Below are 24,846 nucleotides of genomic sequence, written 5' to 3'. Positions count from 1 at the left end.
TAACTCTAAATTCAGTCTGACGACAGCCCTATTTAAAGTGATGTATTAAAAAATAAATACTTTTGTATGAGTAAAAAAGAAAAAAGTGGGGCTGTTCAAATGTTAATTTGAATCAAGCATAAAAGTGTGGAATGCCAAGATTCTAAAAAGGAGCCTACTGAAAGCGCTTTTAAACATGAACCAAAACAAGCACGAAAGTGAAAGCTCATTGAGGCACGCAAGGCTTAATGAGCCTTGTCAGAAACCCACATGGCGGCTGCGTGCGTGCACGCTCGTGTGAACGCTAGCGCTAGGCCACCAAAAGCCTGTGGCAGCACTTTGAAAACCCACACACTAAATTTATCGCATAGTAGCGCATGCGCTGGCTCAGCGAGACCTAAAAATGGGTGGCTGTCGATTATTTCCGTGTTTATGCTCGTTGTGTGTGTGTGCCTAAACAGTACATGCCTCTTAATACCTGAGATATACAAAAAGTCAAATATATGGTCCTGCCAATGCATGTTATTATAGCCCTCTCAAAGAGGGGTTAAGGTACTGAAAGAGAGGGGCATGTTTGAAGAAACCATGGGGCACATCTACGGGAAGATGTCGGAGAGTGGAGCTGTGCCAAATTTGGCAGTCCCGCGCTTCAACATTTTCAAAATGCAGGGATGTGCCGAATTCACAAGAATACAGCGCACCCCTGTGTTTTTCCTAGTACTGGCGCAAACTTTTGCTGCCTACCACCAAAGCAGGCACGCTTGCACCATAGTTCAAGGGTGCCTTTGTTGCAGGGAATGATTGTTTATGTGCAGGAAGGTGTCCCATCCTGCACATAAACAATCACTAATGGCTATTTTTTACTTCTATGTGTGCTGCAGAATGCAGCACCCATAGAAGCAGCAAATCTTCAGTATTTAATGATTGTTCATGTGCAGGAAGGGACACTTCCCTGCACATAAACAATCATTAATTGCATTTTGCTCTTTCTATATGTGCTGCAGAATGCAGTTCACATAGAAAAAGCAAAAACAAGGAGAAATAAAGGCATTTCTCCTTGTTTCGCCATTCTAATGCATGGCATTCGTTTTTGGCGTTGCCTCAGATTTACACATCCTTATAAATCTGGGACAGTGTCAAAAGCAATGGGTGTTGCAGTGGAATGCCCACACCAACATCCAGTGCATGCCCCTTTCACACTAAGTGATACCTGTAAAGGGGGCTTACTCACAAGGCGGCATTAAGCCACAAAAAGTGGCTTAACGGCCCATTGTAAATAAGAGTAGGGCATATCGCCACCAGAGCATCTCTAAAAGTGACATTCTGGTGGCGATATCCCCTTGTAAATATGCCCCTAGTCTCTTAGTAGAGTGCGAAGGCAGGGAGCACTCTGCCATAAAAGCCACTGGCAACTCAATAGATGTTTTCATATCACTTTGTTCCTCCAAAAAGGATTTTAAATCAACTTTGTATGATGCACTATGGATCTTAATTTGTTTATTATCTTGACTATTGAATTGTATGTGTGCCTAATTTATGTTGCCATGTAATGTTGCTCCATGTCATTCATTGTTTATCCCATAATTCACAATAAACCACATTTAACTAGCATGAAAGAGAAAAGGCAAGAAAGGGGGGGTGAGTGAGTGAGAGACAGTGTGAGGAGTGAGATGGAGGCGAGAACAGCACTAAGGGAAAGGAAGTGGGAGGTATGAGAGAGAGATGCTTCTTACCCACAATTCTACTGCGTTGTCATTCCAGAGGGAGGTCTCAAGCACGAAGGATACCCTGCCCAGGTTGTCTGTTGTGTACTTTTTGTTGATACTGGTTTCGCCATACTTGATTTCCAAGTAGATTGTGGAGTGCATCATTAGTTCGCCAGTGGGGCCCTCCATTTTCATCTGCGCCCACGCAACGCAGAGGGGAAGAAAAGACATGGAGACAATTAGTGTGAAAGCAGGGAGAGTGAACTGAGCCATGACTGCTGCTAAGAGCCTTTCTCCTGTAGGAATACAAAGTCTTAAGTAGGGTTGTGCAAAAGTAAGCAACACGTAACTTCACAGTTTTACTTTTTAAACTTTGTAAGCTTCCCCACAAAACTCACTTGCTTACTGCTCAGCAAATTTAGAGGAGGATTACTTTTTTCCTGGCTTCATAAATTGGTCCATGATGCAGTTTGTGCAACAGTTACTGGACTAAGGTAACCCACAACAAATGCTTGGCAACAGACTGTGGCACAAGGAGCAACCGCTTAGGCAGAGTTCGGCACCTGGATAATGGAGATGCTGAATTGCACCACTAAAGCCAATGAAATACTCATGTTTAATTAGGTATGTAGCCTTTTCGGTCCTTCACCTATTCTTCAACCAGGAGATGCTTCTTTAATGCACTGTACATATCCCACAATAAAAAGCAATGTTAAGGCTAACACAACTGCATGAAATTAGTCCCTTCCACAACCACACCCACCGTGTGTTCCATATCTGTTCCACCCCACGGCACTATCCAAAGACCCACTCACCCCGGCCTCTCCTCCCCACTCTACTTTTCCCTATCCTCCTTAACGGTAAAAACAAATTACACAACTAATCAGGGGAATAGACTGTTTATCAACTACCCGCTCCTCCACTTTGGATCCCAAAAAGACAAGGCCAGAAACCTCCCAAATAAACTCGTCACTATCATGAGGCAACAAACATTACCCCCCACATAATCTGGTTATCCAAGAGATGCAAGGAATTCTCTAATTTCTTCACAGACAAGATTGTGAAGATAGAACATTCCCCGGTTAACTTTCCAGATGTCAACTTTTCTCCAATGTCCCTTCCCCACACACTATCACTTGGGCCAAAATCCGTGATTCAGCTGTCCACCCACCATCGATGATCCTGAAGAATAGCGCCTCCTGGAACAAATTCAGGGCACTCAGAGAAGACGAACTCAACAAAATCAAATCTAACATGATTTGACTATCCACATCTCCGGTCCTCTCCCCTCCTCCCTAATCAAGGAAATTACCCACCTCATCTCCCTCCTCAGAATCAAACTAATCAATGCCTCACTGTCACAAGGTGAAGCCCCAGACTGCCTGAAGTTAGGCCAGATCCCCCTGCTCCTTAAGAAACTAGGAGCGGACCTTTTGGACACGAACAACTCCTGACCTGTGACCAGCCTCTATTTCCAGACAAAAGTCCTTAACAATGTGTGCTCTCCCAACTTAACATATTGAGGACTACGTGATCCAAAAGGAAGGGGGTAAAGGATCTGGATCTTTAACAATCCTGCAGTAATAGAGCAAATCATTTATGGGTCACGTCTCCTTGGCAATGGGCGACCCCTTCCCCATTTTTGGTACAGAGATTCAGAGAGCGCTGGAAAAAGTGAAAACAATTATTCTTTGAGATGGAAATATTTCAGTTTTATTGCTTTCGTAATATTAGATTTCATGCTTGACTCTGTTAAGGTTCAGAGTCACACAGAGCAGAGGTGGATCATAGATCCCAGAAGCGACAAAAGAATTAAACAGCCAAATCGTGTTTCGCCCCCTACATTGGCCGGATCGGCCTGGGGCTTTATTCAACACAACATACATAGTAATGCGGTGTCATTAATACAAACATAATTACAGAACTGCAACAACACATATGTGTGAATTGACAAGGTTTCATCCGGGATGAGGTAGTTGAGGGAATTTCATATTATCATTTTGCACGAAAAGTGAAAAGAAATGGAAAATGACGTGATAGTGACAGGGGGAGGTGGAAAAACAGGTGGAAAAGAGGTTTAGGGAAGAGATTTAGAGAAAAAAAACAGGAGAAGCGAAAGCACATCAGAGAAACGACAATAAAGAAGGTACGGGCAGGAAAAAATGGAGTTAGGGAAATGAAGGTGGGGTTTAGGAGGGGCAACAGTCAGTGGAAACAGAGGAGTGCGCTTGGTAGGGAAGAACAAGGGAATGCAGACGGTATGGTTTTGACAAAAGGTATGGGACGAAAACATATATATGAAGAGAAAAATCAATAGGAAAAAAATCAATAGGAAAAAAAACATATTGAGGACTACCACTTGCTTGACCTCATTCAGCAAGGTTTCAGGGCTGGCTGAAGTATGAGAACAGCCATCCTTAATGTCACCGATGAGAATTTTATGATGCAGGACAATGTGGGATCATGCCTACTCCTTCTCCTTGACCTTCGATGCAGTAACTTACCATATTCTTCTAAACACCCTGAGATGACATATGGGGATTGGGTGCACAGTTCTGAACTGGTTCTCTTCACACCTCAACACCCGCTCACAACTAATCAAACTAAAAAACTCCTTTTCAAACCCAAACCCTCTCAACCAAGAAGTTCCCAAGAGCTCCATTCTGTCCACAAATCTCTTCAGTCTCTACATGGGACCTCTTACCTCAACCCTTCATCATGCCAATATTGCATATCATCTATATGCAGATGGCACTCAACTCTACTTAAAAGTCTCTCTCAACAATGTCCTTCGTTTGAATCAAACCTTAAAAGCGTTCAGTCTTGGCTGTCTCAAAACCATGCAAAGCTCAAACCAGTGGAGACAGAATTACTCCTAATCTCACCCCAATGCAGCTCTTCTTGAAAGACTCGATCAGCTGCCTTGGTGCCCTTAACTGCACTACCAAAATTGTTGACTGAACCAAATTGCTTGGAATCACGCTGGGCAAGATCCTTAACATGATCACCCATATTACCGCCACTGCCAGAAAAGCCTTACACAACCTTAAGCTCCTCAAAAAGGTTGAACCTTTCATCCCGATAATGACCCCAAAAATGTGGCACAAACTCTTGGCATATCTAGACATGACAATGGAAACCCAACTCTCACTGGCACTCAGAGAACCTAGCGGGCTCCTCTAACAAAGTAAGTTATTAGTTCAGGGGTGGAAGCCCCACTCATGCAACAACAATAGTCCTTGTTAAGGTGAACCACAAAAGGCACTAAAATAACCTATGTTTAACCCACTGGTAGCTTGGAACAAAAGCAGTTAGGCTTAGCTTAGAAGCAATATGAAAAGTATTTCTGCAGCAGACAAACAGTAATAAAGTGAAAACACAACACAAGGAAAATCTCAAACCCCTTTGGAAAAATAGAGTAAAATGCAATAAATAAAATGATGTCCAAAAAAATCAATAAATAGAACAAGAAATATTCCATTTTAAAGTTTCAAACTAAAATAGCACTTAAAAGCACAAAGTACCACTCAAGGTCACCTGGTCGCACTAGAGAGGGGGAAAGTCAGTTGAGGCCAACCGCAATGGAGTGTGGGTCGGACACAGGGATAAGGTTAGTTCCGCTGAAAAGTTACCTTCCAAGTTTCGTGCAAAGAGTTCCATTCCCACTGGAGAAGCCAGCGCAGAGCAGGCTTAGCATCATGGATGGTGATTGCTGTAGCAAGATGAGCAGTTTGAGAGTCGCAGATGGTCATCGCTGTAGTGTGAAGAGCCAGTCAAGCATTCATGGACAGTTGTTGCTATAACTTCCGACTGGCGGTCATCGCGGCACTCGTTGCAGGAATGCGAAGATCAGGTCATGTTGTCTGTCATCACAGACTATCCTCGCCGTGTACAGCAGGGTTCATCAGAACATTGCGGACGGCAGAGTTTTGGTGTGAACGGGCTTGTTCGCGGTCAAACGGAGCCCAAATTGTAGGATTTTCACCTTCTCTTTAGGGGGAGTACACCCTCTTGCCAAGAGTCTAGGACCTGGTGGACACCTCTTGGGGTTCCGGAACTCATTCCAGCAGAGGCTAGCAGCAAGACTCAGGTAGGTCCATTTGTTGTAGGTCAGCTGGGCAGTTTCAGGGAGGCCTCTGAAGCTTGTGGTGTCCCTGTACCTCACACAGGAGGTCAGCCAACGGACTCATGGAGTCACTCTGGGTAACCTTGGATGAAGGAAAGCAGGTCCAATCTTCATTCTCAAACAGCAAAGCAGTCCTTGAAGCAGCAGGGCAGGCCTTCTTCTATAAGCTCTACAGGTCCAGGAGTGTTCTGATTAGTAGCTCTGGAGAGGCAATGTTTATACCTGGTGCCAGTATCTGTGTGGGGGACTCTCTGTCCTACCCCCACATCTGGTTCTGGAAAGCTCTTTCCCTTCCCCTGTAAAGGCTCCAAACTGTCCGGTGGTGACAAAAGGTGTGGCAGTCCTGGTGTCCTGCCAAGATGACCTATCCTCTCCACACCTAAGCCCCCTCTGTGTTACTATCTGGAAGCAACGCTCAAACCCCAACAACAGAGCTCTTCGCCATTGTGTGACCCAGTAGACTGGCAGAAGACACAAATGGCTGAGACAAGAAAAGGCCAACTTTCTAAAAGTGGTATTTTCAGAATTGTGACCTAAATCTGACTTTACCATTGAAGAGGATTTTATATACAATTCATTTGAGTGGAAACATCACATCCCCATCTGCTCCCAGTACAAAGTTAGCACCTATTAAATGTAATAAGGCAACACAGTGTAAGTCAAAGGGAGAGAACTGTCCCAGAACAGTAAAACATTATTTAAGAAGTTGTTCATTGTCAGGAACATATAAAACTTAAACACACATGTCCTATTTTCTAAATACAATGCATTTGCTCCTGTGAGCCTTTAGGGCCTACCTTAGGGGTGACTTATAAGTATTAAAAAGGAAGTTTAGGCCTGGCAAAAGATTTATTTTGCCAGATCAAAATGCCAGTTTTAAATTACACTACAGACAGCAGTGGCAGGTCTGAGACATGTTTTGCAGTGTTACTTTAATGGTTGGCACAATGAGGGCTGCAGGCTCTACGTACATGGAATACCATTTACTAGGGACTTATAAGTAAATTAAATGTGCCAATTAGGTGTAGCACAATTTTACCATGTTTGAAGGAGCGAGCACTTTAGTACTGGTTCTCAATGATAACAAGTACAGAGTCTTAAAGACAACAGAAACAAACTCAGAAAAACAGGGAGGGTTAAGGCGAAACATTTGGGGAAATACCACGCCAAGGATGTCAGGTCTAACAGCTCCTATGAAAGCCATAATCAGTGCAGGAGTCAGACTCGTCTCAGGAGTAAGACTCTTCAACCACATTACTGCCTCACTAACCATTGGCTCCTATCACAATTTGCCTGGGGACACCGCTCTTAGGGGGGGCTGTCCCGGGATCAGGTTCTTGGACTAAAGGGACTGAGTACAGTGGGTAGGAGTGAGCGGCTACAGACCTCTATGTTTTCCTGATGAGTTGTTTTGGTTGTGTAATTAGGGCCTTCACTTGAGGGGCTTCATGTGGGGTGCGGCGGGGGGTGGTAGGATTGTTGAGTTCACAAGGTAGTGAACAGTTCATTGATTCAAACAGGGGATCCACAGACCTTTTAGCCGAGGCACTGTGGTATAGATGACTTACACATACTCGACATCCACTGACAGAGTTATGGCACCTAACTAGTCTATAGACACCAGAAACCAGCCCATACTATCCTGGAACGTCAATGGCCTGGGGGACAAAGTTAAAATAGGCCTGGAAACCCAATACATCAAATAGTTGCAGTCTGATGTCATTCTTTCACAAGAAACACATCTTTTGGGGACTGTTGGAGCCGGCCTCGTGGCGTGGTCCTGTTCCCCCTCGCTCTGCTGCACGAGGTCCCATGCACCTCGAGGCTCCTCCATCTTGGACTACACGTCACCCCACGTGACCACCTCCGTGACCTTGCTCTACCCGGCCTCGGTCCCAGCGAGGCCCGACATCGAGGCGCCCACCCCTGGCCTGGGGGATACCACGAGAGCCCTTCCCACTTCCGGCGGAGGGCAGTATCGATGGGACCCCCAACCGTCCTTCCACACCTAGGTGCGACCGCCCCACAGCTCTCTGGGGCCTGGCGCCTCTCCTGCTGGGCATCTGGCCGCGCCCTACCTGGCCTATCCGCCCTCCTGGGCGCAAGGGTCCGGACATCAAAGGGCTCAAGACCTATATCTGGGGCGACCCGACAACAAGAAGTCAGTTGTATCCTGGAGTCGAGAGCCCTGCTGATCGGATCGCGGCTGACCCTACGGAGAAAGACTCTTCCTGAAACTACCTGCTGAGCCCTGCTGACGACGTCGCGGCTCCACGTGCTTACAAGACCTTCACGAACTTTTGGGGCCCTGCTGACGCCGTCGCGGCCCGACCTTGTTGCAACAGACCATCAGAGCCCAGCTGACCTCGTCGCGGCTCGACCGAAGCGGACCTACCACCGGAGCCCTGCTGACTGTGTCGCGGCTCGACCCAAGCGGAACTACCACCCGAGCCCTGCTGACGCCGTTGCGGCTCTCCACGTCCGAGCCGCTCTGGGACCAGCATCCAAGGTCTGGCGCAGAGCCTCCCGTACCTGGTTGGTACTGAGACTGTCCCGCTACCCTATTCCTTCCAAAGACACTGAGACTCTTATTGGATCTCTCGATCCCGCTGTACATATTGAACGTGCTCCTTTTTTGTTATATATAAAGAACCAAGATAAGCAACCGATACGGAGTCCTGTGTGGTGGTGTTACTGGGCCTAGTACAATTATAGGAGAAGGACCTCTCCTAGGAGGCTTCTCAGCGGCGCTCGGCTATAACTTGGCGGTAGGAAGGTGCCCGGAGTAGTCCCTCCGACTCCCCGGTGGTCCTCCCTCCAACATTTGGTGGCCAGCGACGGGATCCGAGCCAGACGCAATCGTACAAAGCAAGTAACGCACCCACTACCTAACCAGACGGTAAAAGAAAAAAGGGAACCATGGATGGCCAAGAAGCAACCGTGGCCGCAACCTTCCAGCTGGAAAAACTAGAAGAATACACCCACAAAGAACTAAAACAATTTTGCAAAGACAAAGGGATCCCAACCACAGGATTGGGCACCAAGGAGGAAATGCAGAAAGCCCTGAAAGCCTGGGCCGAAGCCGAGGCCACTCCACCCCGCACCGAAGGGACCTCTGCCCGGGACGAAAACCTGCCGACCACAACCCCGACAGATGGGGGGCAAGGCATCCCCGAAGCCCGCCTATCCCACGAAGAAATACGAGAACGGGAGAGGGTCCGGGCACACGAAATGGACCTCGCACGACTCCGGCTGGACGGTGAGCTCCAGCTAGCGGAGAAAAAAATAGCCCTGGAGCAACTACGGCTGCAAGAGGAAATCGAGGAAAAGAAACGCCATCGGGAGCTCGAAGAGAGACGGCTAACCCTCGAGCACGAGAGGAGCCTCAAAGAACTCGAACTGAAATCTAAAACGGGGGAGACCAGCACCCCCGGGGCCCGGGACGCCCTACCACTGACCGAGCCAAAGGTTCATATCCCCAAGGATGTCGTCAAAGAGTACTTCAAGAACGACGACATCCAGCAGTGGTTCCGAGCCTTCGAGGTAGCCATGACCTCCCATCGGGTACCCCGGAAGGATTGGGGTGCCGGCCTATGGGGGAGGTTCCTCAGCGAGGGCCGTGATACCCTGCTGCAACTCCCCGACGCAGTGATGACCTCCTACGATCACATGAAGGAAGCCCTACTCACCCGCTACGGACTATCAGCCGAGATGTACCGGCAGCGCTTCCGGGACTGCAAGAAGCTCCCCGGTACCACCTGGGTCGAGTACGTGGACTTCTTCAGCCGGGCTTTTGAAGGGTGGATAAAAGGGAGCAAGGTCACCTCGTACAATGAACTGTTCGACCTTATTGTCTGGGAGCACCTCGCAAACAACTGCTTTGTAGAACTAAGGCAACACCTCCTGGACAGTAAGTTGACCGAGCCCCGGAAGCTCGCCGCCGAAGCAGACCGATGGGTCAACACAAGGGTCCCCCGGGTCCCCGTGGGGGACTACCAACGGAGTACCACGGGACCCCCTCGCCAGCGGGGCGGAGGAGGGGGGTCCCACCGCAGTCGAGACTTCCCGGCCGGACCGCCCAGAAGCCCGCCACGAGGTCAAGCCGCCAACCACACGTCCCCGACCCTGGGCCGAAGGGGGACCCCCATCGCCCGACCAGGACCCCGACCACCAGTGACCTGCTTCGGCTGCCAGCAGACCGGCCACTATGCAAGCGACTCGGCCTGCCCCGTGAACCGACGAAACGGGACCGCTGGGCCCCCTCCCCAACAAATAGCCGCCGCTGCCCTGGGGGAAGGAGAAGAAGAGGAGGAAAACCGCGAGGACGGGTCCCCCGAGTGGGAACCAGCTGCCATGTCGCTCGTCTGCCTGGGCTCCCTAGAAATGGTGCCCCGAGCGGCCATCCCAAGCAACACCCAGAAGTACCAGCAGTGGGTCACCATCAACGGACGACGGGCCGAAGCCCTCCGGGACACTGGGGCTAGCGTGACCGCTGTCCGCTGCCACCTAGTGACCCCCGAACAAATCCTGCTACATGTCCTATGCCCGGTCCGGACCGCGGACAACACCGAAAGCATGTGCCAGATGGCCAGGATCCCCTTCGAGTGGGGAGGAGTGTCCGGCACCCTAAAAGTGACTGTCCGCGACGACGCCCCCGTGGACTGCCTCCTGGGGAATGACCTAGAGAGCTCCCCCTGGGCCCAGGTGGAGCGCCGAGAGCATCTGGGGATGCTAGGGCTGCCTGAGTGGGCCTGCGCCACCACCCGGTCCATGACCACCCAACCCGCCGCTGCCGCGGCCACCGACCAGCCTACGGGCCCAGAACTATCACCCTCCTCCGGCACGGAGGAACCCAACGATGAGGCCGGGCCGTGCGAACTGTCTCCCGACCAGGTCGCCTCCCTCAGCGAAATCCCGGAGCTGGCTCAGTGGCGCCACGATGGGGGCCCCACCCGCGAACAGTTCCAGCAGGAACAAAAATCCTGCCCGTCCCTCGAGGGGGCCCGACAGCAAGCGGCCGCCCAGGCCTCGGGGGACCCCACGGGAACTCACTGGGTCTATTGGGACAATTACTTACTATACAGCGAGCAGAAAGTCGCCGAGCTGGGAGCCGGCCGGGTGTTGGTGGTTCCCCTCCGGTTCCGGGAGTTCCTCCTGAACCTGGCACATGACGTGCCTCTCGCCGGACACCTCGGGCGGAACAAGACATACAGCCATCTAGTGACCCATTTCTATTGGCCCCGAATGAGGAGAGACGTGGACCACCACTGCCGGTCCTGCCACACCTGCCAGGCTAGCGGGAAAACTGGGGGTCGAGTGAAAGCCCCCCTCCAACCATTTCCAGCCGTCCACACCCCGTTCGAACGAGTGGGGATCGACATCGTGGGGCCCCTCGACCCCCGAACCGCCCTAGGACACCGCTTCATCCTGGTACTGGTCGACCACGCCACCCGATACCCGGAGGCCATCCGACTCCGCACTGTGACAGCTCCAGTGGTGGGCCGGGCCCTGATGGGCATCTTCTCCAGGGTGGGGTTCCCCCGAGAAGTGGTGAGCGACCGGGGTACGAACTTTATTTCAAAGTACATGAAATCCCTCTGGCAACATTGTGGGGTCACCTACAGATTCACTACCCCTTACCACCCCCAGGGGAACGGACTGGTCGAACGGTTCAACAGAACCTTGAAAGGGATGATCCAGGGTCTGGAAGAGCCCCTGCGGAGGAGGTGGGATGTCCTGCTGCCCTGCCTCCTGTTCGCTTATCGAGAGGTACCGCAGAAATCCCTGTGCTTCAGCCCCTTCGAACTATTGTATGGGCACCCCGTCCGAGGGCCCCTCAGCCTGGTCAAGGAGGGCTGGGAGGCGAACATCCCAGATGCCCCCCCCCGACGTCTACCGGTACCTCCTGACCCTGCGGAACCAGACTCGGAAGTTCCGGGCCCTGGCAGAAGCCAATATCGAAGCCAGCCAAGAAGATATGAAGCGCTGGTATGACGCAAACGCCTCGACCATCGAGTTCGAGCCAGGCCAGCAAGTCTGGGTCATGTCACCCGTGGACCCCTGCGCCCTACAGGACAAGTGGACCGGGCCCTTCAAGGTGGTTGAGAGGAAGAGCCCCGTCACCTACCTAGTCGACATGGAGTCCCCGAGGAACCCCCTCCGGGTCCTGCACGCCAACCGGCTCAAGCCCCACTTTGCCCGAACTGAACTAAGCCTGCTGCTGGCTACTGATGATGGGGGCGAAAGCGACTCCGAGCCCCTGCCCGACCTCCTGGGGTCCTCGGGCCAAGACGGGTCCTTGAAGGGAGTCCACCTCTCCAACACACTGACCCCAGAACAGCGCCATGACTGCCGGAGGCTGCTGCAACCCTTCGCTGCCCTCTTCTCCCTCACGCCCGGGGTGACCCCCTGGTGCGTACACGACGTGGATACCGGGGACAGCCCCCCTGTGCGACATCGCGCCTACCGAGTGCCTGACCGAGTCCGGGCCTGCATACAGACCGAGTTCGCCAAGATGCTCGCCCTCGGAGTCATTGAGCCCTCCGACTGCCCGTGGGCCAGCCCGGTGGTCTTGGTGCCGAAGGCCGCCGCCCCCGGTACTTCTCCGGAACTCCGATTTTGTGTAGACTACCGGGGCCTGAACGCCGTCACCAAGACCGACGCCCACCCCCTGCCCCGGGCAGACGAGCTGATCGATCGCTTAGGGGCCGCCCGCTACCTAAGCACCTTTGATCTCACCGCTGGGTACTGGCAGATCAAGCTCACTCCCGGCGCCCAGGAACGATCCGCCTTTTCCACCCCCGATGGGCACTACCACTTTCGGGTGATGCCCTTCGGGATGAAGAACGCCCCAGCGACCTTTCAGAGGCTGGTAAACAAGGTCCTGGCTGGGCTAGAACCCTTCAGCACGGCCTACCTCGACGACATTGCAGTCTTCAGCGACCATTGGGCCGCACACTTGGAACACCTCGGCAAAGTCCTGGCCGCTCTCCAAAGGGCCGGGCTCACAATTAAAGCCAGCAAATGCCAGATCGGTCAGGGATCTGTGACCTATCTGGGCCACCAGGTGGGGAGTGGCCAGGTAGCGCCCCTCCAGTTGAAGGTCGATGCCATCCAGGCGTGGGAGCCCCCCGCAACCCAAACCGCTGTCCGGGCCTTCTTAGGCCTCACTGGCTACTACCGGCGATTCATTAAGGATTATGGCAGCATTGTGGGCCCCCTTACGGAGCTCACTTCCAAGAAACAGCCCAAGGTGGTGCACTGGACGCCCCGCTGCCAGACCGCTTTTGAAGCCCTCAAGGCGGCCATGTGTGCTGCCCCTGTGCTACAGGCCCCTGACTACAGCAAGGAATTTGTGGTGCAGACCGACGCATCCGAGTACGGGGTCGGGGCGGTCCTCTCCCAGATGGACGCCGAGGGCCTCGACCGACCTGTGGCCTTTATCAGCCGCCGACTGCTGCCACGAGAACAGAGGTGGAGCACCATCGAGCGGGAGGCCTTCGCTGTGGTATGGGCTCTCAAGAAACTCCGGCCCTACCTGTTCGGCACCCACTTCAGGGTCCAGACTGACCACCGGCCCTTGCGGTGGCTCATGCAAATGCGGGGCGAGAACCCCAAACTGTTGCGATGGTCCATCTCGTTGCAAGGGATGGACTTCACCGTGGAACACCGGCCCGGCAACGACCACGCCAACGCTGACGGCCTGTCCCGATTCTTCCGCCTCGGCGAGGTGAACCCCCAAGAAGATGGGTGACTCTCCCTGCCTTCAGCTGGGGGGGACGCGTGTTGGAGCCGGCCTCGTGGCGTGGTCCTGTTCCCCCTCGCTCTGCTGCATGAGGTCCCATGCACCTCGAGGCTCCTCCATCTTGGACTACACGTCACCCCACGTGACCACCTCCGTGACCTTGCTCTACCCGGCCTCGGTCCCAGCGAGGCCCGACATCGAGGCGCCCACCCCTGGCCTGGGGGATACCACGAGAGCCCTTCCCACTCCCGGCGGAGGGCAGTATCGATGGGACCCCCAACCGTCCTTCCACACCTAGGTGCGACCGCCCCACAGCTCTCTGGGGCCTGGCGCCTCTCCTGCTGGGCGTCTGGCCGCGCCCTACCCGGCCTCTCCGCCCTCCTGGGCGCAAGGGTCCGGACATCAAAGGGCTCAAGACCTATATCTGGGGCGACCCGACAACAAGAAGTCAGTTGTATCCTGGAGTCGAGAGCCCTGCTGATCGGATCGCGGCTGACCCTACGGAGAAAGACTCTTCCTGAAACTACCTGCTGAGCCCTGCTGACGACGTCGCGGCTCCACGTGCTTACAAGACCTTCACGAACTTTTGGGGCCCTGCTGACGCCGTCGCGGCCCGACCTTGTTGCAACAGACCGTCAGAGCCCAGCTGACCTCGTCGCGGCTCGACCGAAGCGGACCTACCACCGGAGCCCTGCTGACTGTGTCGCGGCTCGACCCAAGCGGAACTACCACCCGAGCCCTGCTGACGCTGTCGCGGCTCTCCACGTCCGAGCCGCTCTGGGACCAGCATCCAAGGTCTGGCGCAGAGCCTCCCGTACCTGGTTGGTACTGAGACTGTCCCGCTACCCTATTCCTTCCAAAGACACTGAGACTCTTATTGGATCTCTCGATCCCGCTGTACATATTGAACGTGCTCCTTTTTTGTTATATATAAAGAACCAAGATAAGCAACCGATACGGAGTCCTGTGTGGTGGTGTTACTGGGTCTAGTACGATTATAGGAGAAGGACCTCTCCTAGGAGGCTTCTCAGCGGCGCTCGACTATAACTTGGCGGTAGGAAGGTGCCCGGAGTAGTCCCTCCGACTCCCCGGTGGTCCTCCCTCCAACAGGGACACACTATAGGTTCCTGGGGAGGGCGACCTATACCACCCTAGCACATGCGGGACACAATCAGGATCCAGAGGGGTGGCTATATTGGCAAAAAAGAATCCTCCATTTCAGCTGATACAGCAATGGTTAGATCCATCCGGGAAATATGTGTGAGTAAGGGTCCTTTGAGGTAGAACAGGCACTACCCCTATTTGTGTCTATCTGCCCCCAGGTTTCAGGCCCCTACAATGGCAAAACGTTCTGAAATCCAGTAGGAGGCTAACTCCTCACTGCATACATTAGTGAGGGACTTTAACAATATTATGCCAGTAGAGCTGGACCAATCCGGGACCAGCGGTTCAACATCACCAGTCACCCCACTTTCACGGTTCGTGTCCGCTCTTGGATTCTCCAACCCCTTGCGGCGTGCATATCCCAGTGGGAATAGCTATTCTTATTTTTCGGGGGCCCATAGAGTATTCTCTCGATTAGACCATGTATTTGCCCCTGCTGGTGAAGTAGGCACCATACAACAGATGGAATATCTAGCCTGAGGACTCTAAGACCACTCCCGACTGTTAGGAAAATTGGGCGGGAGGGGCAGCATGGATGATGACCAAGGGAGACTCAATGCATGTGACCTGCAAGACCGTGGGGTGGTTGTTGGGGTAAGGGTAAACATAGAATAATATTTTCAGGAGAACTAAGGCTCCGTTCCCGCAAAGCTGACGTTGGGGGAGACTTATAAGGCAGTCATCCGAGGCTCTGTACAAAACCTAGTTGCCTAGAAAAACCAAAGCATGTATGGATCTCTCGAGCAACTAGAGAGTAGGCTTTTGGCCCTAGAGGAGGCCCTGGGCCCAAACCCAGGCTCCCCCAAGCTCCATCAATATGAACTCCTGAGAGAGGAATACTGTGCCCGGGCATGTGAAGGAGCTAAGAAACAAATGCTCGCCACGCTCCATAGATTATATGAGACCGGGGATAAAGCCGAGAAGCATCTAGCATGGCAAAGTAGGAAGGAAGCGGAGGCCGGGTGGGTGCATCAGATCGTGGGGCTGAAAGGGGACAACTACAACACAGAATATGCCATTGATGAGGCCTTTGCTTGTTATTATGAAGATATCTATAGAGCATGGCCGCTCCAAGACATTGCGCATTTTATCCAATTCTTAGCATTGATTGCTGTCCCAGTGCTGGACAGTGATGTGCGTGAAATGCTAGACATTGATGCTAGACACTGATATTACTTTGGAGCAAGTACAGGCCGCTACAGTGAAGTCCAAACACAATAAGACCCCCAAGGCCCAAAGGATCACCCGCAGAAGCTTTTAACTGCTATGGGCTCCTGCTAGGAACTCACATCCTAGGCATGCTCCAAGAGGCAGGAAAGCAGGACACTCTTCCGCTGGACCTCTGTCTGGTGATATTAGTGATGATCTATAAAGAAGGCAAACCCAGAGGTAAATGTGACTCACACCGTCCCACCTCCCTCTTAAATATCGAAGTGAAGATGCTGGCCACTATACTTTCCTTCAGGCTCCTGCATGTGATTACCCTCCTGATTCATAGAGACCAGTCTAGTTTTATGCCAGGGAGATCAACTCGGTATAACCTATGGAGAACACACAACTCAATGAATGAGGCCAGGACCCGGTCAGAGACTCATGTCTTTCTAGCATAAGAAATGGAGAAGGCATCTGGAGCAAACTCTGGTGCGCTTTGGATTCAATCCCAAGTGCCAGAAATGGGTAGGTCTCCTGTATCACAACCCAGAGGTGGCTGTCAGGGTCAATGGGACGCTGTCTTCAGACTTCCCCTTTGGAAGGGGTACTTGTCCCCTCTCCTGTTTGCCCCTTCCATAGAATCTTTGGCCTTGCATGGTGTGAGCCCACCTGGAGATTTGCAGTTTGCCTTACAAAACTGGAGGTGGTCGAGGAGAAAATCTCACCTTATGCGGATGATATCCTCTTCTATCTCACAAAGTCATTCCAGTCCCTCCCATTGCTCCTCCAACTCTGTGAGGAGTATTGCAGTTACGAAAGCTATAAGATTAACTTAAGCAAGTCAGTGCTCCATCTCCCAAGAGGTGAGATGGACAGAATCCTACTCCCAGTTGACTACTGAGCTCAATGGCTGGTTTTCAATACCTGGGGATTTTTATAACATTTTGAAACAGGAACTCTGTTTTATGAGTAATCTGGGATGAGTTAACAGGGCCTGCCGAGGGGACTGGGAGAGGTAGAGGAGCCTCCCCATTACATTAATGGGTCGCCCAGCCTTATTTAAAATGATATCATTCCTGAAATTGTTATATGTGCTACAAAACTCGTTTTATAGGGTCACTGCGGAGGTATATGCCGGATTGGATGGCAACTTTTGCACTTTCCTCTGGGACAGGAAACACCCTAGAATAACCCTAACAATGCTTCAGCAAAACCCCTACAACTGGGGATTGGCCCTCCCCGATTTAAAGGCCTATTACTGGGCAGTCCATCTAATTAAACTTAATGACTGGATCTTTGCGCCATGAGACTACTCTACGTTCAGGTTGAAATGAATACAATGGGGAGAAAAATTATGCCTCCAATACCTTTATGGAGACAAGGGAGCGCAAGGCCACCTCCCTGCCGCTCATGGGGGTCTGGCGCTCTGGGGCAGGGCAATGAAGTGTTTTCGTTGGCACCACAGAATTACTCAGGAAACACCTTTATGGGGGAAACCTTGGCTTCCTGAGCTACAGAAACTAAAGGGATTTGAGACCTGGGATCTAATCGGGACCTCCTAGGTAGGGGACCTGTTGAGTAATGTGGGTCATAAAATCATTCTCAGAGCCGCAGCATGAATACGAGTTACACGATAATCAATTCTGGAAGTATGTGCAGCTCCGGGATGCCTGTCGGGCCGAAGGACTGCCTGGAGATGATACCCCTCATTAGATGGTCAACTCCTCACCGGGGAGCTTGGTAGAGGTGCTGTCTCCCTGACATAAAACACAGGGGTGGCTGCTCCGCTAAGGGGGAGTAGCATCGCCCCACTCATCTGTGAGCAGGTCAAAAAGGGGAAAATAAAATGATAAAAACGCATTGTTATATTTGTTTTATTTTTCCGTTGTAGCTCAGCTGGTTTGAGGTAGGGTGGGGATGGGCTGTCACAGAGGAGCAGGGGGAGGAGTGGTGAGCTCTCTTTTAAGCCGGTCAAACAGTTATGCGCACTTTGCATGCTCTCCACCAGGCTGTATTGTACAGTCTGGGTGGAGAACATGCACAGACTCCCAGTCCCTATCTGAGCACCGAACCACAGTGCTCAATACCAAAATCACAACACTTGAACTCAAATTCATTATCCTCTGGATACCCAATGACATCGATCTTCCTAGATCCAAACTCTTATTTTGTAATCTAGGAATGGATGTTGCAAAAATGGGGTATGGCTTAGCATTGGGGTGCCAGGGAATGCCCAAACCATGCAGGAATGCAAAAGAGGCATGGGCATGCATATGGTGGTTGAAAAGGTTCCCTGTGTCAGTAGGGGCTGCCACTGCAAGTTTCGAAAGATTTGTGGTGCTTGGCTTACCTGCTATTTCTTAGATCTTCTGGACAATGATGGGGAGAGATGATGAGCAACGTGACTGGTCATGGGTGTGCCTAGTCTTGAGTAGAGATGTGGTAATTACACATGTATTTGTGATGGTGAATTGGCTGATGGTGATCTGGGCATGGTAGAGTGGGGGGCTGCATTTACTGTAGAAATTAATTCAACGTTTACTATGTAAATTTGATGTAGAAAACATGATGTATACTCTGGTTACGTCCAGAATTGCTTGATTAGAACAGGAACTCTCTAAAACAAGCATTGGCATAGCCAATAGGTCTCACTTTTGGGACCTTATAAGTATTTAGTTATGCAGCTCCATATCCTTCGTGCAACAACATCAACAGTTGCAGGGCTAAACACTTATAAGGTCCCAAGCTGCATAACTAAATACTTATAAGGTCCCAAAAGCGAGACCTATTGGCTATGCCAATGCTTGTTTTAATTGCCGAAGATGCGATGAAACTGGCTCCGATGTCATTGCCAGTGATAATCTTTATGGCCTTTCTAAGCTGCCACGTGCACCAGCGGTGACTGCTGCTGTCACACCTCGCTTGGATTAGGGCAGTGACCTTTACTTGGAATCATCCCACCATCTGCAGTGCAGCGCTGCTGCTGCCATTAGATATCTGGAAGTTGGACCAATTTCTCGTCAACTGCATGATCTAACTTTGCTGCCTGTGAAGCAGCGCTTTGAATTCAAGGTAATGAACGCAGCTCATCGATGCTGCTGCAAAAGGTCTTCGCGGAGGCTGCCGGCTTGCCTCCCAGCTCTGGGGTCAGTTTACAAAAATATTCTGAAGTGTTCGTGCAAAATCGGACACTAAAAACCTGCAACACTGTTCACTGGGATGAACAAAAGGCACTTTAACAGTCAGAGCTTGAGATGTCACATCTCGGGTGCGCTCCGTAGAATATGCCCTGAAGGGCATTTAAAGTCAAACTCGAACCGCTGATCTTGTACGAGGCTGAAACCTCTGATGCTGATGACTGAGAGGCTGCAAGCAAACTGCAAAATGGTTATGAAATCTTCTCTAAACCAAGAGTTGATGCTAGGTGCAGAGCCCTCCATGCGTTGCTAGAATCATTTTAATGCCGGGGTTCAAGATAGAGGTGCTGATGCAAGAAGCAGCAACCAGCAGTACAGTGTGACTGAGAAATTGTTTGGTTTTAGGAAGAAAGCGCTAGGACTGCCAGCGCTGTGTTATTTGGGGAAAATGGCATCTGTTCCTGGGTTCAAAAGGTTTGGTTATAGCTTTTGCTTCAGCGGCACGGTCCACTTAGCACCAAGAAACACTCGCAATGCATGCACGTATTCTCAACAAAGGAGAAAATGCATTAGTTGCCCTTCTTAACAACGGGGTGAACCGCCAAAGGCTGTGAAGAACTGTAAATGAAAGGTAGGACTCATCACACAGTTAAACTTGGTAAAAAACACTGTTGCAGACCAGCGAAGATTGAGAAGTCAGTTGTAAATGCCGCAAACGGGTGAAATCTGCAACAGGTACTTGGACGAATGAGCTGGGTAGTACAACCTGTGCAAACACAAACAGGCCCACAACAATCACAGATTATACAAGCATAGGTGTCGCGTTTGGGCTGTCACTGCAGATTTATTGGTTTTGCCAATGCTTTTTTTATCAATTCTAGCCAGAATTGGCAAAAGGAACAAAAATGCTTTTTGTTGATGACGTGTGCTAAAGGCAAAAGAAAAAGTGGTTACCTGAATGGGAGCACTGGAAGAATACAAGTCCCTTAATCGAAATGATGTTAAGGAAGCGGTGCTCAGGGAAAGGACAAACTCAAAAGATGAAGACAGAGTAGAATTAGAGACATGCAAATGAGGGACAAGGAAGCCAGACGATAGGCTGGTCCAAAGCCCACTGTAACCATAGGATCGCCCACGATAGGTCAGACAACGAACAGCTAAATGCAATCTGTAGGTGAGACCTGAAAATGCACATGAAAACATCAAACAACCAGAAAGGGCAATAGGTCCGCCTTATTATTAGGAAAAATGATACGCACTGATAGGCGAGTTGGGAGTCTATTTGTATGGGGGATGCGGCTGGGTGAGTGACTATGGGACCATGCCATAGAAGGAAAAAAACGGGATAATTGTAAACAGTGCACCTCAAAGGAACAAGACGGCAAAAGTGAAAGCAGGGGTGCGCGCGCGACGGCAAACACGCGAGTGGTGCACGCGCAGCAGCGGAAAAAGTGAAAGCTCCAGAAGGCGCCTCGGGCGCTGAAAGCTGCCGGCTGCGCGCGTGCACGCTCGCGTGAAAGCAAGCGCTAGGCCGTGTGGCAGCATTTTTACAAGCCCTAACTAAATGTCCCGAAGAGCAGCGCATGCGCTGGCTCAGGCGAGACCTAAAAACTAAACATAAATTACATTTTTGCTACAGCTACAGCATTGAAACGTTTTAATCCGGAAACGATGTGCTTTGTACTTTGTTGGCATTTTATGTTGTGGGCTCTGTAAACCACATGCTCTCTCTTTGAAATGTATAAAAGGGCTGCAATTGATGACTTCCCTGTATGTACGTTCTATGAAAAGTGTCCCAATACATCACTTGCAAGTAAGAATGTGCAACAGAAACAAGACATTCTACTTGTTGAACTGTATTCTGTTATACTTTGTAATATTGTATTACATTAATTCTGCATTTTAAACAAAGAAATGTGCATGTTCTGCCTTTTTTCCGAAACTATGGTATTTTGTGTGACGTGTAACTGAAAGTCATTGACTTCATATAGTACTAGAGGGTTGAACAGAGCAGAACTTTAATGTCACTATTTCATCACACTAAGTGAGATCTACTGTTGTTCTAACATACACGAGATCCTGATTATTTGAAGTATTGAAACAATCTTATTGACAAGATAACTCTGCATTGAACAAAAACAAAGGTATATTTTTTAATGGTACCTTTTCAATCTTGTCCATTGTATCAATTTCCGGGACCAGAATAAATAATTTCCCCTAACGCTTCAGTTGTCCTCCCAGACCATTGGATTGAATCTGTCAAAAAGGGCCCAAAACAATGCAAGCCAACTGGGTGCTTGCCATTCTAATTCTTAATTAAAAAACCATCTTAGAATCCTGAACTTCTGCTGAACTGGGCAAAGACTTCCATTGGCATTTAAAATTCAAGAAAGCTTTTAATGTGCCAAGTGTTCCAAGGAAACTCCTACTGGAAAAGTTGGGCCTTGGTTTCTGCACCTCAACCATATAGATCCTGCATTTTAAAAACCCAGTGAACACAAATATGTTCAACCCCAGCCTGCACCTATCAGAGGCATCAGCAGCAGATAGATGCTCCTGAGTGGGGCCAATTGAAGATATGTAGGAAGGACCATTGCCAGGTTACAACCACATGCATCCCATAAGCAATAGAGCCCTTGGGTCTGAGCTATCTAGACCTTTCACACTTACTCCCTCATTGCAAGTGGATATAGTGGCCTGGCACAACATGTGGCTGCAGGGGTCACAAATTATAATTACCCGGTGATAACCAGGTGTGATAAAGTCCAACCTCCGCGAGTCAGATTTTGGCAGGTAAAGCGTGCTGGAATTTTCCATCAGAAAAATGCTCTGTAATTACAGCGGATTGTGGATTTTTGTTGCATTAAACACAGGGCCGTTTTAACAGCATTATTGGCCCCCAGGCAAATCAGTGCACTGGGCCATGCCTACACAACCACTCACGGGAATAAACATGTTTAACGGAAAATTAGAGTTATATCCTGGTCAGCGTGGAGCCCCTATGCTCGTGGGGCTCCCGGGCAACTGCCCAGCATGACCATGAGTTAAGAAGGCATTGAATAAACACCAAAATCCATATGTTATTCCCTTTTAATAGGTACTGCTTCTCTCACCTAATAAATAGGGTCCCAGGTGCATTAAATATCACACCAATCTCCAGGCCACTCATAATGAAGGTAAAGACAGGCTTAGACTGAAAGGAGAGAGAGGTGCTGGGTAAGCTGCAGCTTCCCACTGGGCTTAGACTCACCATGCCGAGATAAGGCTGTCCGGTGCGATAGTAGGGGATCACGTTCTGGAATGTCACTTTCGAAGCTGCATATGATATATCATATATTTGGGTTCCTGATAGCATGACCCCTAAAAAGAAACAACAGCATAATGTGAAGATCAAGTAATGGCAAGTATTTACATTCATCTTCCCCACCTGTAGGAACCTTTGGAGATGGAACATGGACCTGTTTCAAAACCCTTGTGTGGATGGTGGAGGACAGAGGTCGGTGCAGCGGTAACACCTGATTGCCAATCCAAATATGGAGCTGGCTGGAGCCCTTGAGTGAGAAAACTGACAAAAGTACCTAAGGGACACCCACTGGACAGTGTTCGTATACCATTGGTTGATGTCCTGAAGGGAGCAGACAGGTATCGGTGCAAGAGTGACATTCAGTGGCCAGTGAGATAATGGCCTTGGTCGAATCCTAGAGGTATCGGACCAACTCTGGCACACCCTCGATACCTAAAAATATATTTACTAACCTTTTGGAGGGTGATCAAACAGCACAACACAATTTTGTGATGCACTTGCAGTCTTTTTTAATGACTAGTATCGCGGCTAAGTAGTGAGATGGGCCACACATGCCCACAAAAACTCATACTTACCCATCCACCTGCATACTTGCTCATACACATGTACGCAACCATTGACAACACGCACTCGCAAATATAAATAAATTCACACATGCCCGCATGCATGCAAGCACCCAAACATTAAAAAAGGTACTTACCGGGCCACTGTGGTGATGGCAGGTCCAGCGGGAGGGGATGCAGAATGCACCAGAAGGTGAGGGACACTTCAGGGAGGAAAACACGAATGACTCCTATTGGCTGACCTTCAAGCAATGAGAGAAGGACCTTCACTCGCTGGTGAGAGTGTGGCAAGGCATTACTGATTGATAGTCAGCCCTGGGCACTTCTAGGCTTAAAGTTGAAGAACCCAGGTCTGAGTCTATTGGTGCCACGCCCTCCTTGTCATGAGGTGGAGAAACTCACAGGGATTTGCCGGGCTGAGGAAGTCATGCATACCCTCAGGGCTGTGAAAACTTCAGCCGGCAAATTTGGCTTAGGCTGCCAGATGCCTGCGCATTTAGCACATGTACAGCGACTGGCTGCCTGACCCTAACAAGAGATGTTTCTGGCAGGCCAAGCTTTGCTCAGCCTGGCAGATACTTTTCATGCTTTGCAAAAGGGTGGTGTGGCTGGGCCCATCCACTATTTAGAAGGAGCCACTCCTGATGCTTTGCTGTGTGTTGGATCACCCGAGTGCTAGCGCAAACATTTTGTCAATAAACCCCTAGTATCTATAGGTGGTGATAGTGCTGTTGACTAACAGGGAGTCTGGGATTGAAAAGGTCAGAGCACAAAAGTTAGCCAAACATCTGTTCTCATAAACAGGTGTCGGCTATGGAAATTTCTGTGATCCTCAAATTTGTTTGCCACATACCTGTGCCATCCTCTAGCAGGTCTGCCGTTGCTTCTATCTGGTTGCTGAAGTACCCAGGGGAGGTAACGTTGAAGTCGTTAGTGTCAACCTGTTGTGTAAAGCAGCCATTCTCATCCGTCTGCAGATAAAAACACATTATATGCATGGGGCTCCAGGACAGTCAACTTTGTCCTTAATAAGGCATATTTGGATATCTGATCCACAATCTACCCTTTTCAAATTAGAAAAGACATTGGGCCCTATTTGGAATTTGGCGGGTGGGCTCTTCCGTCAAAAACGTGGCAAATGTCCCAGCCACTATAATACAAGTGCATTATAGCATTTGGTGCTTGTAATACAGTGGACAGGATAGCCATAATGTTTTGACGGAGTACCCTGTCCCCAAATTTTATACAAGGCTGAAAGTCACTACCACCCACCACCATGCTTTTCTGTGTTACCCAGATGCGGCGTGGCTTGCATGTATTCTCCATTTTATATTAAGCAGACATCTCTTTCTCGTGGTGCCCTTTAACAGACTTTTCTATTTTTCAACCTTTCTGCAATTGCGTGAATGTGTATTTGCAATAGACACTAATAACCTGCAGTCTGCACAGTTTGTTCCACGGTCGAACATGATGAACACAATGCCACTGTTTTATTTATTTCTCTGTTCGTTAGGAGACACTTCATTTCAGCTAAACAAAACCAAATGAGCTGCTATGAGCCTCTGACACAGTTGATAAGAACAGAGTTTTATTAAATAAACAGTCTCAGTTCCAAGGCTCTTTGAGAAGAGCATTTCCATGCTGGGAATTATCACAGAACCGCTGCAGCACTACTGACTCTGACCTCCATCCTGCTAAGGAAGATAACCTGTGCACTGCAACCAACTTCCATACACCTATGACCAAGGTAAGGCTGTTAGGCTATCCCAATTGATCTGGCAGAATAAAGCTATTGCTATGCTCTCTTTAGTATAGTGTAGGAACAGATAGGTGTAGGCAAACATTAGCAACAATTAACTTGATTGAATTGTTAATCCTGTTTACCATTCTAACAATGCTGATTAAAGTAATATGTCTCATCTTTCTAATAATTCTAGCTCATGCTTTTTATGCAAGAACATGATAATTTCA

General features: G+C 50.0%; 1 protein-coding gene across 1 annotated transcript in view; it reads right to left on the bottom strand.

Moving 5' to 3' along the window:
• The window catches only part of LOC146812812 (alpha-2-macroglobulin-like protein 1), a 761,857-nt gene that overhangs the window by 613,476 nt on the left and 123,535 nt on the right, over positions 1 to 24,846 (bottom strand). Inside the window, exons 9-11 of the mRNA XM_085615204.1 lie at positions 23,729 to 23,846; positions 22,259 to 22,368; positions 1,713 to 1,880 (exon numbers count right to left, since the gene is read on the bottom strand). Coding sequence (XP_085471330.1) covers positions 1,713 to 1,880; positions 22,259 to 22,368; positions 23,729 to 23,846 — 396 coding nt within the window. The remainder of the gene's footprint in view (positions 1 to 1,712; positions 1,881 to 22,258; positions 22,369 to 23,728; positions 23,847 to 24,846) is intronic.

Source organism: Triturus cristatus, chromosome 7 (assembly GCF_964204655.1).
Source record: "Triturus cristatus chromosome 7, aTriCri1.1, whole genome shotgun sequence".
Classification (NCBI taxonomy): Eukaryota; Metazoa; Chordata; class Amphibia; order Caudata; family Salamandridae; genus Triturus; species Triturus cristatus.
Note: the sequence above shows the minus strand (reverse complement) of the source record. Positions and strands in the feature narration are given on the sequence as shown.